The sequence below is a fragment of the Nuphar pumila genome, chromosome 8 (assembly GCF_984573655.1).
Source record: "Nuphar pumila chromosome 8, dmNupPumi1.hap1.1, whole genome shotgun sequence".
Taxonomy (NCBI): Eukaryota; Viridiplantae; Streptophyta; class Magnoliopsida; order Nymphaeales; family Nymphaeaceae; genus Nuphar; species Nuphar pumila.
In genome coordinates this window covers 96,237,063-96,255,518 of record NC_143256.1, presented here as the reverse complement: position 1 = coordinate 96,255,518, position 18,456 = coordinate 96,237,063, and the positions used below count along the sequence as shown (strand labels likewise).

Below are 18,456 nucleotides of genomic sequence, written 5' to 3'. Positions count from 1 at the left end.
TCTTTTTCTTGAACTTCACATGAATACTCACTCTTTTTAGCTTTGTTTAGAAAAAAATTTCCTCATGGGGCTTTTAAAAATTTCTAACCTGTCAGATTATGTCAAAAACATTCATATATGTTAAAAAAAATTGAAATGTCTAATTTATGAGTTTTAACTACTGAAACAGGATAAATAGAACAAAATAGTGTGTATCTACTGAATCACCCCCCCCCCCCCATGCTTGAATGACATTGTCCCTAGTGGTATGCAGAGATATAAGAATGCAATGTAGATGCACACTAGAAGAACTTGAAATCAAGACAGGAGAACGGATAGATACAACCTGATATGCATACGTTTAGTTTTCAGCTGATCAGGCTCTTGAGTTGATTCTTGACTGGATCATGCTCTACCACTAAGCATACACCGACGCTTAGTTTTCAGCTGATCAAGCCGATTGTTTGTTCTCAAGGCTGTGTCCTGAACCTGGTAACCTATACTCACCATTGAATATCAGATAATCCTCCATGAATCAAAGTAAATGTAAGCTTATGTGAAATCAAATCATTGAACAAGAATGAATGCTAAAATTGAAGGGCCTAATTCTACTATATACATATGCTACATTTTTCTGCTCATATCTTATTCCTTTGCGAGATCCCAGACCTCACACTCACCTGCCTGTAAGGTATCTGAAATGTAGGGCTTCAGTCTTTGCCCATTCACCTTGTATATACCTTTGGTACGTGGGTCAAATAGTGTCACTGTCACGTGCGGAAATACTTCTCTAACAATATAAGGTCCATCCCATCTTGACCTTAATTTACCTGGGAACATGTGCAAACGAGAATTGAACAACCAAACTTTTTGATCTGGCTCAAACACTTTTCTGATAATGTGTTTATCATGAAAGGTCTTAGTGCGAGCTTTATATAACTTGGCATTCTCGTATGCATCATTCCTAAGCTCTTCTAGCTCAGCTAGTTGCAATGATCTCTCTTTGCCAGCCTGGGTGATGTCAAAATTAAACTTCTTGATTTCCCAATAAGCTTTGTGCTCCAACTCGACAGGGAGGTGGCACGCTTTCTCGAAAACAAGACGATACGGGGACATGCCAATGGGGGTTTTAAACACATTCCTATATGCCCAAAGAGCATCGTCTAAGCGTTGGGACCAATCCTTGCGGTTTGGACAGACTGTCTTCTCTAAGATCCGCTTGATTTCCCTATTAGAAACGTCAACCTGTTCACTGATGGCGGGAATGGGCCCATAAAATCTATGCCCCAAACATCAAAAATCTCAACAATTAAGATCGGGAGCAAGGGCATCATGTCTCTCTTAGACATGTTCCCGGTCTGCTGACAACGAATACACTTTTTGCAGAACTCATGCGCATCTCTGTGGAGTGTTGGCCAAAAAAATCCAAACTGCAAAACCTTTGCAGCTGTCTTCCTACTACTAAAATGCCCTACACAGGCAAGCGAATGACAAAAACTGAGGATGGACTCATACTCCTCCTCCGGGATGCACCTTCTAATGATCTGGTCTGCGTAATATCTGAACAACTCTGGTTCATCCCAATAGTACTGTCTCACTTGTGATAAGAATCGCTCTCACTCATTCTTATTCCAATGCATAGGAATCTGCCTCGAAACCAGATAGTTCACAATATCTGCGAACCAGAGTAACTGCGATATTCCGACGGCCATAATCTGCTCATCGGAGAAAGAATCACTGATCGACCTCTGATCCTGAGTGGACTCCACGATCAGTCTAGAGAGATGGTCTTCTACTACGTTCTCACTTCCCTTCTTATCTCGAATCTCGAGATCAAATTCCTATAGTAGCAAGACCCAGTGGATGAGCCTTGATTTGGTGTCTTTCTTACTGAGAAGGTACTTCAATGCAGCGTGATCAGAATAGACAACCACCTTCGAACCGAGAAGATAGGACCTAAACTTATCCAAAGCAAATACTACTGCGAGCAGTTCCTTCTCTGTCGTGGTGTAGTTCATCTGAGCATCGGCCAGAGTTCTACTCGCATAGTATATCATGTAAGGCTTCTTGTCAACTCATTGTCCTAAAATGGCCCCCATTACATAGTCAAAAGCATTGCACATGATCTCAAATGGAAGCGTCCAATCCGAAGATCTCAGAATGGGCGCAGTGGTCGAGGCCTCTTTGAGTATCTCAAAGGCCTTCATGCAATCATCACCAAATTCAAAGAGCTGATCCTTTGCCAATAACGAGCAGAGTGGTCGAGAGATTTTGCTAAAATCTTTGATGAACTGTCTGTAAAATCCGGCATGCTCTAAGAATGAACGTACCTACCTAACAGTGGTGGGTGGAGTCAATCGTGAAATTGACTCAACCTTCGCTCGATCAACCTCTATCCCTCTTTTGGACACAATGTGTCTAAGCACAATCCCCTCTTGGACCATAAAATGTCTCTTTTCCCAACTCAATACTAGGTTCATTTCCATACACCTACTCAGTACTCGAGTAAGTTTCTGAAAGCAATCCTCAAAGGAAGAGCCATACACAATAAAATCATCCATAAAAACTCCCATGACGTCGTCCACCATATCAGAGAAGATAGCTATCATTCATCTCTGAAAAGTTGTCGGGGCATTGCAGAGCCCAAATGGCATACGCCTAAACGCAAAGGTGCCATACAAATAGGTAAATGTGGTTTTCTCCTAGTCGTCAGGATGGACAACTACTTGATTATATCCAGAATATCCATCCAAAAAACAGTAGTAGCTCTGTCCGGCGAGTCTTTCCAAAATCTGATCAATGAATGGCAATGGAAAGTGATCCTTCCATGTTGCTACATTCAGCTTCCTATAATCAATACAGACTCACCACTCTGTGATAGTCCTCATCGGAATGATCTCCCCCTTTTCATTTTCCACAACAGTGAGACGTGATTTCTTCAGCAGGACCTGAATCGGACTGACCTACTGACTATCAGAAATGGGGTATATGATCTCAGAATCCAACCACTTCATTTTTCACCACTTCCTTCATATTGGGGTTTAATCTCCTCTGCATGTCACGCACTGGTTTGGATTTGTGATTATAATGAATCTGGTGCATGCAGAATGAAGGATCAATCCCTTTCAAATCCGCGACCCCCCAACCAATCACTGCCTTGTGCTCTCGCAAGATGTCTAGTAATCTATGTTCCTGCTCTTCTGTGAGCAGTGATGAGGTGATCACAGGTAGAGTCTCACCAACTCCGAGGTATGCATACTTGAGTGAATCCGACAAGGGTTTCAACTCAAGTTGTGGGGGAGACTCTATCAATAATTTGGCTGGGGTCTTAGCAAGTGGTGGGAGATGCTCAATGCTCCGTCTCCAATGATGGGATCCTGACGACGCTAACGACACATCTACACGAACTCTACAACTATCATCTCCTGTATAGTAGATATCAAGGGACTCCTCTATCATATACAACTATGGATGTGCTTCTACTAAATCCTATGCTATATCAACCTGGAAGCACTCTGTATCTCCCACTGGACCCATCGCGGCATTGAAGATGTTCAACCTGACCTTTCGGTTGCCGAACGACAAGTCCATGGCTCTGGTTCTGCAGTTGATGCATGCATTGGCAGTCGCCAAGAAAGGTTTGCCTAGAATGATCAGAGTTTGGTGTTGGCTATCAATTCCCTCTATGTCGAGGATAATGAAATCGACCGGAAAGTAGAACTCAACCACTTTCACTAGCACATCTTCCAAGATACCTCTCAGCACTTTTACAGAGCGACCTGATAGTTGGAGTGTAATCGGGGTCGTTCTCGTTTCTCCTAGCCCAATTGAATCATAGAAATATCTGGGCAGAATGTTCACGCTTGCTCCAAGGTCGAGCAAGGAACGTTCTATCCTAATGTTTCCTATGGTACAAGAGATGATCGGGGCTCCAGGGTCCTTGAGCTTTGGTGGAGTATGGTTCTGAAGCACTGAACTCACATGCTCAGTCAGATGGACCTTGGTAGGAACTTTTTCTCTAGATTTTCTCTTCTGGGTACAGAGTTCCTTAAGGAATTTGGCATAAGCCGGCACCTGCTGGATGGCATCGAGCAAAGACAGGTTGATCTGTACATGTTTGAAGATCTCAAGCATGTCTTGGACCTTCGTGCCTTGCTTTCCTCTGCCAATGGGAGATTCTAACGCCTTGGGATAGGGTGGCTTGAGGATATACATCGGGGGGTCCTCCTCTTTGTGAGAAGGCTCACCTCTATCCTGATTCTGGACTGGGGGAGAGGACTAAACCAAATAAGATGGTATGATCGGTTCTGGTTCATTCATCCTCGCTCTATTCTTGACGTGGTGCTCACGTTCGCTCCTAAGGGCTGTAACAGCTTTGGCCTGTTGTTGTGAATCTGTTATGTACAGGCGTCTTGTCATTGGTTTCTTGCCCTTCGGGTTCATCACGGCCTGACTCGGCAAACTGCCCTCAGATCTCCGACTTATCACTTATGCTAACTGTCCCATCTGCGATTCTAACTTCGCAATGGATTGAGTATAAGAACTCAAGATCTGACTGCACTTCTCGAAGGCATTTTGATTAGAGGTTTTCACCTTTTGGAACGCCTGGAGAAGCCTCTCCTCAAAAGAGGTCTGCTGCACAGGCTCTTGTGAGGGCTGAGGAGAATAAAGAGGAGTGATCTGAGAAAAGCTCGGCCTCTGAAGTGTCTGAGTAAATGGTGGCGGTCGAGCAGGCTGAGAGGGGGGAAACTGGTTGGACGTCTGAGGAGTCTTCCATGAGAAATTGGGATGGTTACGCCACCCTGGATTATATGTCGATGAATACGGGTTGTTCTAGGGTCTGACGTAACCCTGAGCGGCTTGAACTTGCTCTTGCACAAATTCAGGATATTGAGTTGTCGCGGGGCACTCGGTGACAACGTGTGCCAGATTGGCACACAGCGCGCACACCGAATGAGGTTGGGATGGGCTCGAGAGAAGTTGGTCCAACTTCTTAGAAATCATATCCACTTTGCTTTGCAGCTCAGTAGACTGACCAATCTCTAAAACACCACCTCGCTTTGGTCCGTTGGTTGTGGTTCTCTCAGAGTGACAGGTAGAGACATGGTACAAAGAGTTCTCGGCAAGAGTATTGAATAGATGTCAAGCCTCGTCCTCGCTTTTCAACATAAAGGTCCCTCCACATGAAGCATTGATCATCCGACGATTCTGGTTAGACAATTCATCGTAAAAACTCTGCATCAGCTGCCATCTTGGCACCTGATGGTGGGAACATTTCCTAAGGAGTTCTTTCATCCTTTCCCACATTTCGTGAAATTGCTCGCCATCCATTTCAGAGAAACTGGTGACAGCTCGCCTGAATTGGTTCGTCCAACTGATGGGAAAGTACTTCTTCAGGAACTCCTGCTGAAGTTGATCCCATGACCCTATTACTATCGTATCGAAGGATTTTAGTCAATACTTGGCTTTATCCTTCAATGAAAATGGGAAGAGGGTCAATTTTAAAATGTCATCCTCAAAATTTTGGATTTTCACCATAGAACAAATTTCGAGGAACTCATCCAAGTGTCAGTAGGGATCTTCGTGACTAAGGCCATAGAAAGATGGAAGCATCTGAATCACACTAGCTTTAATATCGTAATGAGGCACTCCAATAGCTGGTCTACAAATGCATGACGCCTGGGTGTACTCCGTAGGTAGGAAGTACTCCCTGAGAGGGCGCACCAGAGCCTCAGGTTCTAGGTCCCCCATTTCAGACAAATCTATCAAAAAAAATTTAAACTGGCAAGGGCGACAAGAAGAATGTAAACCTACAATACTAATCAGGTTACTAACACATGAAACTATTAACTATGTTGATAAAACACCTCGAAATACACAACCTGGTGTGGACTTACCAAATCACATGAATAACACCTCAATCAGCTAGATTGAAGTTCACTGATTTCCACTATAGGGACAGATTCAAAGCTAAAACGCCGAGCCACTATTAAGGAACAACTACTCTAAGTTATCCACCTTAGTCAACATGACATATTCTAACTATTTAACAGCTAAGGACAGGCTAGGAAACAGGAAGACAACACTTACTAAAGAATTCTAATATATCACTCAGTGTTAAAATTGAGTAAAAAGAAATTTCATTTACTTAAAGGTAGACTCTAGATCTAAACCCCTTACCAACCATGCCACACACATTAATGCTACGCTGCTGAAATCAATTTATAATCAAGAAATTAATTCATTATGGTCTTGTTGCTAAAAATAATGATTTGGCAGTATGACTTCTTGCTTGCAAAATGTCTAAATCGGATACAATGGTCTATCCGATTTTGTGATTCTCTAAAGAAAGCATCTAAGTCCAAAAATCTAACTTAAAGGAAATTTAGCTACAGAAAGATATGATAATCCAGAACCTACAGACACATGGCTAAACATACAACAGCCTGAGTTAGATTTCTCTTGGAATTGATTTTTGTTCTAAAAGACAATGACTCATTACGATGCAAGCTTTAAAAGAACATAACAACCACAGTCCTTGCCGATCAAATTAAGACCAAGTAGAGCATATAAAACGGGTAGCAGGACTTTAAAAATTAAACTAAGATACGCACAATAAACATATTCCAGAATGGAGACTACAAAAAATTTAATCGGCTAGGGTGAATTTCGCTAGTGTGGATGCACAAGATAGAATTACCTCCTATGTCTAAAATAGCAAACAAGAGCAAATGCAAAGGAGACCTGTAATATAACCCTATTCGACCTACGTGCTGGTTCAAGCACACCACTGAGACTATGGCTGACACCAATCCTACAGCGAAACAACCATCATGACTCCTACGAATAGGTTGTAACTAAAAGAAATAGAAGGATGAAGACATACCTATCAAAGAAATGTCCGACGAATGGAGGGGTAGTGGAGTGCGGATTAAGCCCATGGAAATGCGCCAAAGACCCTTAAATGGTGTTGTTGTTGCGTCAAGATGCTACACTGGTCGGTTGTAACATGGTGGACATACGCCTAAAAATGATTCATGAACCAAACCGAGTTCGGGTGAGGAAGAAGATCAGAGGGGATAGGACCAACCAATCCCGAATGGAGTAGACAACACTCCAACAAGGAGGGCGTCTTCCACCAATGTCTATACCTGCAAAATAGCAAAAACTTAATCAGCAACAAGGAGTAAATGAAAAGGAATAAATGCAAGCAACAGAGGAGATATAATGGAGAGAGAGAGAGAGATTAGATGAAAAACAAAAAGAAACTAAGGAAAAACTTGGGAAAAACTTAGGGAAAACGTGAATAGAAGAGAAAGGGGAAGGGGACGGGAGGGTGGTGTATGTTCTCCCCCGATGATTCACTGAATCCCACGTCTGTGTTCGGGGGGTCGAATGAGCACCACGTATTTACGCACATGGGGCTCGTATTCCCGTGTATGTTGACATAACTTTGTATCGTAGTCTGGTGTTGTTGCAAAGACTTAAGTACCCTTTCTTGCTATTTTTACCCTGAAATGACGGTTCGAGGAAATGACAAAAATATCCTCCATTCAAAAGTTGGGAAACTACGGTTTGAGAAAAGGACAAAAAAGTCCTCCATCCAGAAAGCTGGTGTTGTTGCAAAGACTTAAGTACCCTTTCTTGCTATTCTTACCCTGAAATGACATAAAAAGGCATATGTTGCCTAAACAGGTCACGAGGTTCAAAAAATATACCCCTTAAGCGCTATTACTGGTCCTGTAGATATGGTATTCTTCTTCTTTGTCGACGCTGACTGTGTATCTGTCGTCTTCTTCTTCGGCGCCATCCCTGGTCGTAAAGAAATTGTCTTCGACTACGAAGATATCGATGACCCCTTTGCGCCGTAGCTACGGAATGGACTTGTCAGCCATATATAAAGGAAATGTCGTTTCACATTCCGCCCTCTTTCAAAAACCGCGCGCAAATTAATTGATTGTGTTCTAAATAAATAAAAAAATGTCGTTTTGACTGCATATTATAACAAAAGTTACGTTGGAGATTGACCCGACCCAACCCAAACCGTTGTCCGGGTATGCATAATATTTGATGATTATTGTATTGATTATCATCTGTGGATACATCGATATATTAAAGAAACATACGTTCCTTATGTGATATTGCGATTGTCAGTCAATAACGACGAGTTATATTGTGATTGTGATGTGCGATTGTCATTAAATAACGAGTTATATTGCGATTTGTGAGGAATAATTACTCGTTGTCATGAGCTATTTTCTTTCAAGGAAGGAGGGCAATACAGCAATCGCTGAACATTAGTCATTGGTAGATTGATCTGCCTTCTTTCGTTCCCAATCACTAGCAAAGGCTGATGATGAAGATGACGATAATGTTGATGATGTCTGTTTCAAAGCACATCACTATATGAATGTCGGTTGATGTTGTTGATGATGATGTTAATGTACTGTATCTAAGCCAAACCATTGGTCATTATTTATTGTAACTAAATACTAACTGAATGTGTTTAGAGGGGCGAATATTAGAAGCCTTTCTTCAATGCATGAATCGCAAAATCATTATGCAATTTGTAGTTACGGTAGATCAGTAAATGAGTGATTTCTGAGCAGCAAACAAGCAATTGTTAACCGCATAGATCGCCTATGTGTTTTGCGATGTTCATATAATGACGCCAGAGCAATATTGCGATTTGTGAACCATAATTATTCCTTATCGCTGATGAATATTATCATTTTAGACGGGCGAACATGTACAACGATTGTTGACAAAATACATTGCAATCACGGAGGTTACGCTTCAACAGTCATTGTTGACATCATAAATCGCATATTTGTTTTGAGATTTTCGTTTAAAGACGCCGAGTGATATTGCGATTTCTGATCCACAAACGTTCGTTGTCGCTGCTAAATATTATCATTTAAGACGGGCGAACGTGTTTAGCCAATGTTGATAGTATACATTGCATTGACGAAGGTCCCACAATATTATAGCTGACGACTTTAATCGCTGAATATCATAAAATTCTTATAGCTGAAGACTTTAATCGCTTACGCACAACAACCATTAAAGGCCTTTGCTGTCCCGATGAATCGCAATCCACATTTTGCAGTTTTCTAACAAGGAGGTTCACAAATGCCACGATTTATGAACAACAAACATCTATTATCGATTAAAGGTAATATTCTAGGAGGTTGAGCAATACGGCGATTTCGGAACGTCAAAATTTTATTAACGATGACGTCAGTTTTGAAGGGTGAATATTAGAAGCCATTGGAGGCTGCCATCGGATAAAGCGATTTGAATTTTCTGATGATCATAAATAGCGATTTCTGAGCAGCAAACTTTTGTTATCTCTCTTGACTGTTGTCATTTAAGACGTCAGAACTTGTTCAACCATGGCTCACAGCATACATTGGAAATCCATTTTTGCAATTTTCTTCAGAGAAGGAGAGAAATTCAGCGATTGATGAACAACAATGATCTCTTCAATCGATGTTGGCCTTAGTCATTGCCTAACGTCGATTACGAGCCCTTGTGGACCGAATAAATCGCATATTTCTTCGGCGATTTTCATTCAATATTGACGGGTTAGAATGCGATTTGTGAACATCAAACATTTATTTTCGCCGTTTACTAGTATCACTTGGGACTGGCGAACTTGTTAAGCCCTTGTTGATCGCATACATCGAAAATCTCATGTGATATTTTTTTCAAGGAACGCTGAATATCATAAATTTCTTATAGCTGACAACTTTAATCGCTTACGTACAACGACCATTAAAGACCTTTGTTGTGCTGATGAATAGCAATCCACATTTTGCAGTTTTTCAACAAGGAGGTTCATAAATGCCACGATTTATGAACAACAAACATCTATTATCGATTAAAGGTAATTTATTTACGAGGGGCGAACAATAAACGCATTTGTTTGCCGCGAACAACGATATTCCAAACTGCGGTTTTAATTTACATAGATTCCGCTTTACTACAGTTTTCAAGATTTAAATCTTTTGTATAGTTTTACAAGATTTGCATACAAAAAATGGTTTACAGACTATAAAAAATCTATTAAAAATCTATGTACATCATATTAATCCGGGATGGATGAACACTTACCGTTAACTTGTATTCTATGGATCTCTTTGTAGAGATCCATAGACGAAGCATGTCTGTTAGATGTAATAAAAAAGAATTGAACAATTAAAGAATGTCACGTTACGACAATTACTTATAGAATTACAACAAATAATTATAGTGATAAAAAGAATAGCTAGGGTTTATTCCGTGGCACTTGACGAATCAGATGAAATAAGATAGAGAGCTTGTCCCTTTCTTTTTCTTGGTGGACTGTCTATCCTCGGTGGCCTCTTGGTATCGTCCATCTTATTACACAAACTGGTCATCATATCTACCAGTGAGTTCAATTGTCTACCCATATTGCTTATATTCATCCGTAATTTCTTATTATCCCTCTCCATCAGTTCGAACCTGGCGGCGGAGACAACGTTCTCTTTTGTAAGATGTGTTCACTCTGCATCGTGATTTGTTAATGAGGGAATCGTTGATGTAGGCGGCGGGGGACGACGGACGGGTTGTAGACGCTGGGATGCAACATGAACGGGGGCAGTTGGGAGGGATATGTTCCCAATTTTCTCAATCTCCAGATTTCGCCGCATAGGTTCCCAATACCTTTGGAAATAGCATGGATCAAATTGTCGTCCTTTATAATCATACGCTACGGCAGGGACACCTCCTGTGTTTTAAATTAATAATTCGTCCTTGTAGCTTTCGTGTCAATTCACGTTCCAGTCTCCACCGCTATTCATCTTCCTTCTCACTTCCAAAGGATTCTTTCGGATAGACTGCCCCAACCCAGATTGTAGGAGAACTCGACTACCATGCTGCAACTCGGCTTCAAAATTGCAAAATTGCCACATATCGCGGTCACACAATCCAGCAGCCTCGGAAACAACGTCTTGGTCATCATCATCCCCATCTCCATACGGTCTCCACAAAACCTATACGCAATTGTAATTCTTTTTAATAACGAGTGAAAAATATATTATAATTTACTTAATGCTCTGGCGACAGCGATTTGTACTAAGAAAGACAAAATCCTGCAGCGATGATTACTTAAAACTGCTAAAAATTTCAACGATTTATAAAACTGAATAATAAATGTTGAACCGATTGTACGCAATTTTAGAACGTTTACCTCATTTAGTTGCAGCCCATCCAAAATGGACTTAGTGTTATGAAATATGACGTTTATTCTAGCCCAGCGACCGATCTTTGGAAAACCACAAATCGCAGGGCCACAATGAGGATGCAATGGGATAATATGCTCCAACGCCCAAGCCTAAAAAAAACAATACGTTAGTAACACTACAACATTCAATGAGTTTAGTCTACAAGTATTAAGTATGTAAACAAATACCTGAACAAATGGCCAAAATCCCCCAACTGTTTTGGTACCCTTACTCGCACGGTAGAGTTGACTGTATAAGTGTGCGAGCATAGCGGCACCCCATGCATAGCTGTCGACTTCATCTATGTCTTCCAGGTACTGCAGCCACATGTAACTTATTCTAGAACCAGAACAATCGGAAAATAAAGTAAGAGCAAAAAAATAAAGAATGAAGCCGCACAACTCTTGGTCAGCTCTTTCAGATGCACAAGTAGCGAAGCGACCTTCCCATTTATTACTAAAACATGAGACTTTCATTGATGTGGAATTGATTCCACCAGAAATACATTGACTCCATTCTTCCATCGACATTCCTAGAAGGGCCGTGTATTTTTTCCTTGCGTTATAGTTTGAATCACGTAATAGGACAGCAGTGTCATGGCACTTAAGGCCAGTCATCCTCGCCACATCTTCTAGGGTCATGGTGATCTCAAAAGAATTAAACTGGAATGTGTTTGTCTTATCATTTCACTTATTTACCAGGTTGGTCATGGTGTTCCAGCACATTTAAAAATAATGTTGGTCAAGAAGGCCACCGAAGTGCATATTTCGTAATCGGTCCTTCTGATATGCACTAAGCTGACCATACCACGACAGAACTACAGGCCACTGACACCGACCTCCGAGCTTTTGACCTGCTGCTCTACTTCTCTTCTGAGCTCCCTGTAACACACAATAACATATTACTCGTACCAATTATAAATTAGACCCATTTGTACTTATAAATAATATTCTACTAATCGCTATAAATAATATTGGTTGCACACATACTATCACAGTAATCGCTATACATATTAATACCTATCACAGTAATCGCTATACAAAAATCACTAAACATAGAATTAAATCTTCACAAACAAGACAAATTTATTTACCTTGGTCGCACTTTTCTCCTTTTCAACCAATCCCTCCAACCTATGCCTTTCGGGTCCGTCCCCTGCCTCCCACTACATTTACACTTCTACCGTTCCTAGCTATATCACCGATATCATCTGATTTTCTATTTTTTCCATCCTTTGCCTTTCCTTCTCTTCCTCCTCCTCCTCCTCCTTCCTTTGCCTTTCCTTCTCCTCCTTCCTTTTCCTTTCCTTCTCTTCATCCTCCTCCTCCTCCTCCTTCCTTTGCCTTTCCTTCTCCTCCTCCTCCTCCTCCTTCCTTTGCCTTTCCTTCTCTTCCTCCTCCTCCGCCTCCTTCCTTTCTCTTTCCTTCTTTTCCTCCTCCTCCTTCTCCTTCCTTTCTCTTTCCTTCTTTTCCTCAGCCTCCTTTTCCTTCCGCCGCCTTTCTTCCTCTTGCTCATGTTGTTTCCTTCTTTCCTCCACTTCCTCCTCCTGCTTCTTCCTTTCTCTTTCATTTATTTCTTCCTCCTCCTTCTCTTTCCTTTCTCTTTCCTTCTTTTCCTCGGCCTCCTTCTCCTTCCGCCGCCTTTCTTCCTCTTGCTCATGTTGTTTCCTTCTTTTCTCTACTTCCTCCTTCTGCTTCTTCCTTTCTCTTTCCTTTTCTTCCTCCTCCTCCTTCTCCTTACTTTCTCTTTCCTTCTTTTCCTCGGCCTCCTTCTCCTTCCGCCGCCTTTCTTTCTCTTTCTCAAGTTGTTTCCTTCTTTCCTCCACTTCCTCCACTTGCTTCTTACTTTCTCTTTCCTTTTCTTCCTTCTGCTCCTTCTCCTTCATTTCTCTTTTCTTCTTTTCCTCATCCTCCTCCTTCTGTCGACTTTCCTTCTCTTCCTCAAACTCCTTCTCCTTCCTTTGCTTTTCATTCTTTTCCTCAAACTGCTTCTCTCGCCTTCGCCTTTCCTTTTCTTCCTCCTCCTTATTCAATTGCCTTTGCCTCTCCTCCGCCTCCTTCATTTGCTTTACCCTCATTCGCATAGATTTAAGCTCATTCAACCTCTTTCGCGTTTCCTCCTTAGCCTCCTCCTTTAGAATCTGCAATTTTCTTTCCCTCCCCTCCTTATTCTTTTTGTGCCTTTCCCTCTCCTCTGCCTTCTTCCTTTGCCTTTTCTTTTCATTCTCCTCCTCATTTCTTTGCTTTGACTTTGCTTGGTCATCCTTCTTCTGCATCTTTAGTTCTTCAGCATTCTTCCTTTGGTCCGCAGCCTCAATATCTGATGGATAATCCTCTGCATGATACAATTCTAATGCTTTTTCCCTGTCTTTATCATTCTCAATCTTAAGTATATTTTGGTACCTTTCAAAATGCTCAGATAGATGGGACTGGCGGATCACTTCTCTAATACACAACCCATAGAACGACGGGGTATTTCTTCTCTGATGAGCTGCAGACATTGTTAACCTGCACAACACATTAATAATACAAATTATTCAATTTGTTAAACGATAATCATGATTACAAATCGTTGCAATATTTGGCTTCATAAGTAAACATCGTTGTAAGATTTAACAAACTTATGTACAAATCGAGGTACCTTCGTAAATACACATCACTATTGCATTGAATGTATAAACATCGTTGTAAGATTTAACAAACTTATGTACAAATCGAGGTACCTTCGTAAATACACATCGCTATTGCGTTGAATGTATAAACATCGTTGTAAAATTTAACAAACTTATGTACAAATCGAGGTACCTTCGTAAATACACATCGCTATTGGGTTGAATGTATAAATTGTCGCAGATTCAAACTTACAAATCATTGTATAAATAGCAAGATTCAGATTGCATAACGAAACCTTACACGAAACTCACTGAAACGATATAAGACGGAAAAGGATGCTCTGGCGGTAGCAGAAGAAAGCAAAGGCTACTCCGAAGGCAACAGAAGAAGGCAACGGATGATCCGGCGACAACAGCAGAAGGCAAAGGATGCTCCGGCAACAATAACAGAAGGCAAAGGATGCTCCAGCAACAGAAGATTGTTTGGACTATTTAAATCCTACAGATAAAGCTTCCTGCATATGCAAACTTTGATGAAAATTTTGGCGCCATCACGATTGGAGGGCAGTTTTGTCCTTTTCACGAACCGCCGATTATGAAGGGCATTTATGTCCGTTCCGAGAAGAGGAAGAGCCATCACGATTGGAGGGCAGTTTTGTCTTTTTCACAAACCGCCGATTATGGAGGGCATTTATGTCCGTTCCGGGAAGAGGAAGAGAATTCACAAACCGCCGATTATGGAGGGCATTTATGACCGTTCCAGAAAGAGGAAGAGAATGGCGGTAAAGGGTACTTAGGTCTTTGCAGGGGCACAAAATTCCGATGCTATGTGATGTGGACACACATGAGGATACTAGCCGGGATGGATCTTATACGTGGCGCTCATTGGGACCCTCGAACATGAGATGCAGGTATCGGTCCTGTTCAAGGGGGAACATATAACCTGCTTGGGAAGGGGACGGCTGGAGATGGCAGCAGAGAAGCTTCTGATTCAGAGTGTTGGGTGCAAATCCCTAGGCAAAAACGATTTGCCTCTTTTCTTTTTATGGCAAATTCTCCTTTTTGGAAATTCCAAAAAAGAGATTAAAAACAAATATTTTGCTAGGCGCCTAATCAGAGGAGAGATTTTGCAATATTTTTCAAAATTCGAATTTGGTCCTATTTGGACTGAATTTTTGTGTTTTTGCATTGATCCAAAATCCATATTGGACATTTGGATCTAGATTTTCCCTAATTCGTCAAGCGGTCTGACCCGTTTCACTAAAAATGCGATATCTCTCTCATTTTAAGTCCGATTCAAACGAAATTCAAATCGTAGCTCAATGACATCTATATGCATCTAAGTGTGGGTTCTAAACCTATAAATGATATGTTTATGCAATAAAAATGTATTATGATTACGGGTATTTTATGCATCATCATTGCATCTCAAGTATCCATTAGAACATTTACAAAACCTGATGGTGAAGTATTGGAAAGTTTACAGGCCACTATTACAAATATTACATTTACTAAGATTCTTTAACATAACCACGACCACTATCGCTAACATCATTTCTCAAATCAGGTGGATACGTAAACAAAACAACATATCACAAAATATAGCGTTTTGGCAACGTAGCTAAACAAAAGCACAAGAACTCTCACAAAGTCAGAAGCAATTGGGAAAATAAGCAAAACAAAAACAACTTTGCTAGCTAAATCAATTATCGTAACCAATGTCATCGTCGATAACAAGTGACAATCATCAAGAAGCATAAGTGAATAAAACATGCACATATATTGGTAGCAGGGCAGGGCCTGTGTGGGGGTGATGCCATGACAACGTCGATGAGGGAGGTTAGAAGAGAGAGAGAGAGAGAGAGAGTACCTGAGGGTTGAGGTTCCATCGGGGTCGAGCAGGGCCTCCGACGAAGGGGGCTCAGGTCCTGCATTACACAGAGGAGCTATGCATTTCTTAAAAAGAACCCCCCATTTAAAACCCTGCCAGGTTTTAGATCCGAGTCGGGTTTGACCCGGCTTTCGAGGCAGGACTGAGCTACAGCCCAGTCCTGCCCCCCCCAGCTCCGCCTATGAAAGTAAGGCATCTATAAAAACGTATAACAAGTTATGTACTAAGAAGAAAAGCACATGTAACTTCATATTTCTAAAATAAAGAAACAAGTGTAACTTGTAAGTCAGAGTTAGTATGTGATAGTTTTTATTTATGTTCTTTCTTGCTTACCCCTTCGGGTATGCGAAGGAAACTCGCATAGGTAATGGATTCCAAACTACACTCTTCAAGGCAAACTGATTTGTGAAATGGGCGACCGGGCAGTGAGACTTATAGCAACATTCCCTCATTCTGAGGTACTTAGGCCCATCTGGCCTTGTGTTCCCCGCAGAGCAACACAAACAATGTACAAAGATCTAGCCCGCCCATTCACGTGCTCTAGCACCAATAAGCTAAGAAGAGCACTTCGCCGGTGAAGGTGACATAACACCATTTTAACATTTAATAGGGTATGCTACATAGCGCTACGTGAGCTCACTCATGGACCAGGGCACATTGCCCAACAGAACTCCTTGGGGTTCACAATGACAATTTAGAAAGGTGTAGCTACCCTAACATGGTGTTCTTTGTCCCAAACATCGGGACACATCAAGTGTATGTAGAGCAATATGCATTCGTGTAGTGTGAAACATACATGAGTTGAGTTCTAACATAGCATGTTGAAAAAATACTATCATTTATTTCTACACTTGAGGATGCGTATGTTTCTTTGAGCCATAAAGTGATCATGTGCATGTGGTGCTCTAATGCTGTAAAACAAGCTCCAATCCATTCAGCACATATGCGAGAAGAATATCTTGCGCAATCAACATGTGCATGCATCACACAGCGTATTGTAACATTTGTGCAAAAGTGAGCAAGGGTGTAGCTATGACCGCTTACAAGCATTCATGATTTTCACTACGCTCTCACCTCACCACGTATGCTATGTGGCACATATATTTCCACACATGTATTTTTCGCATACACTCGTAATTCATTCTACAACATGCTATCACATATATTAACGCAATAGTTGAGTCTAGTGACATGGTGTGCCCAAAGTGTGAGTGCAATGATGTACAACATGTTTCCATTATCTTTGCACACATACAAATATGTAAATTATAGCATCTACGCATGTCACATATGATTTGTAAATTCTTTCATGAAAATATGTGTCAGTGTCATTGGTCAACAACTAACGATATGTAAGCAAATACACATTTCTACAAGTTACGACAATATAAGCATTTATATTTCACGTGCCACATCACATGCCATTATGCATCGCATTAGGTGCCCTTAAGTGCAAAGGCAATTCGCATAATTGCAACGCATCACACCATCATTCATACGCAATTTAATGAAGGATTCTCATGCACGTGTTATGATGTGAAAGTGATGTGTAATAACCTGTGAAACATGCTTGTGAGAATTATATTTGCACACTTTTCTTTTGCGGAGATTCAAACATTGGAGATCACGCTTCAACGACACCCAAGCAAGGTTGATGTGAGGGACCACATATCGCAGCCACGACATGGGTAGATGCAGCCTACGAGGTTGCAACGAGAGTGCCGCACCACCCACGGCTACAACAAAATGAGGGTCGTGACCAACTACGGGTGGGGTGCCTGAAATGAGCAGCAACCTGCAGTTCATTGACCACCTCCCTGCTGCCATGACGCAGCAACAAGGTCCAACAAAATGGCCATCACGCTGCCCCTTTGCGGTCAACGTGCGACAGCCATGACCTAACCCAAACTGGGTGCAGGTCGCGACAACAACGAACAACCCAGGTCTGGACTGACTGGTCTAGAGTTGTGCTGGAATTGCTCAAACTATGAGCAAGGTCTGAATCGGGGTGTCCAGACTCGTTGTGGCCCTATCACAACCGAAAAAAAATGATGCAGGCCCGCGACCTACACTAGGACGCAACAAACTTGTTGCAACCCGGTTGCAGCAAACAACCGAACACCAACCACGATGTGGCTGCTGGGGGAGGTGACCCCGTCCGAGACCTTGCTCGGTCCAAGGTGACCTCCTGACAGGTCTGGACCAGACTCGGTCCAGACCGTGACAAGTCAGAAATAGGAGGGCTACTATAGCCCGGGTTGGGGGGGGGGGGGGGACAAGGACTGAGCTGGACTGCGGGCGAGCCCATACCAGCCTAGACATTGCACCCATCCTAGCATTACCTAGATGGAAGCCCAAGAGAAGGCCTGGTTGCTGCCATAGTTTGGAAGAACCCCGACAACCTTCAAACTGAGCAAAGAAATGCATGCATCCGGTGTTGCATGAAGCTCACCACTAATTGAAATGAAGAAAGAATACCCTCACAAATAGCTAGAGTGTGTGGGTGCTCAAAAAACATCGGAGAACTAAAAATGCAAGCAAATATACATAGCTAACCTGCCTTTCCTATGCATTCCATCTAATGCATGTAGGAGGTGGGTTTCATGCTTTAACCGAAATATGCATTCCTCATTTTATCCAACCAAAAATGGTAAATAGGAAGGAAAACCTCACCTTGAACGGATGGTGGAAGAGAAGATGGTTTTCTTCTCTTGACTTGAAGATTA

At 41.8% G+C, this 18,456-nt stretch overlaps 1 protein-coding gene across 1 annotated transcript; it reads right to left on the bottom strand.

Annotated features, from left to right (window-relative positions):
- Nucleotides 1-3,468: 3,468 nt before the first annotated feature.
- On the bottom strand, nucleotides 3,469-4,194 carry LOC149830030 (uncharacterized). Its single transcript, XM_090015360.1, has one exon. It carries the CDS (start codon nucleotides 4,192-4,194, stop codon nucleotides 3,469-3,471), a length of 726 nt encoding a protein of 241 aa, XP_089871486.1.
- Nucleotides 4,195-18,456: the final 14,262 nt, after the last annotated feature.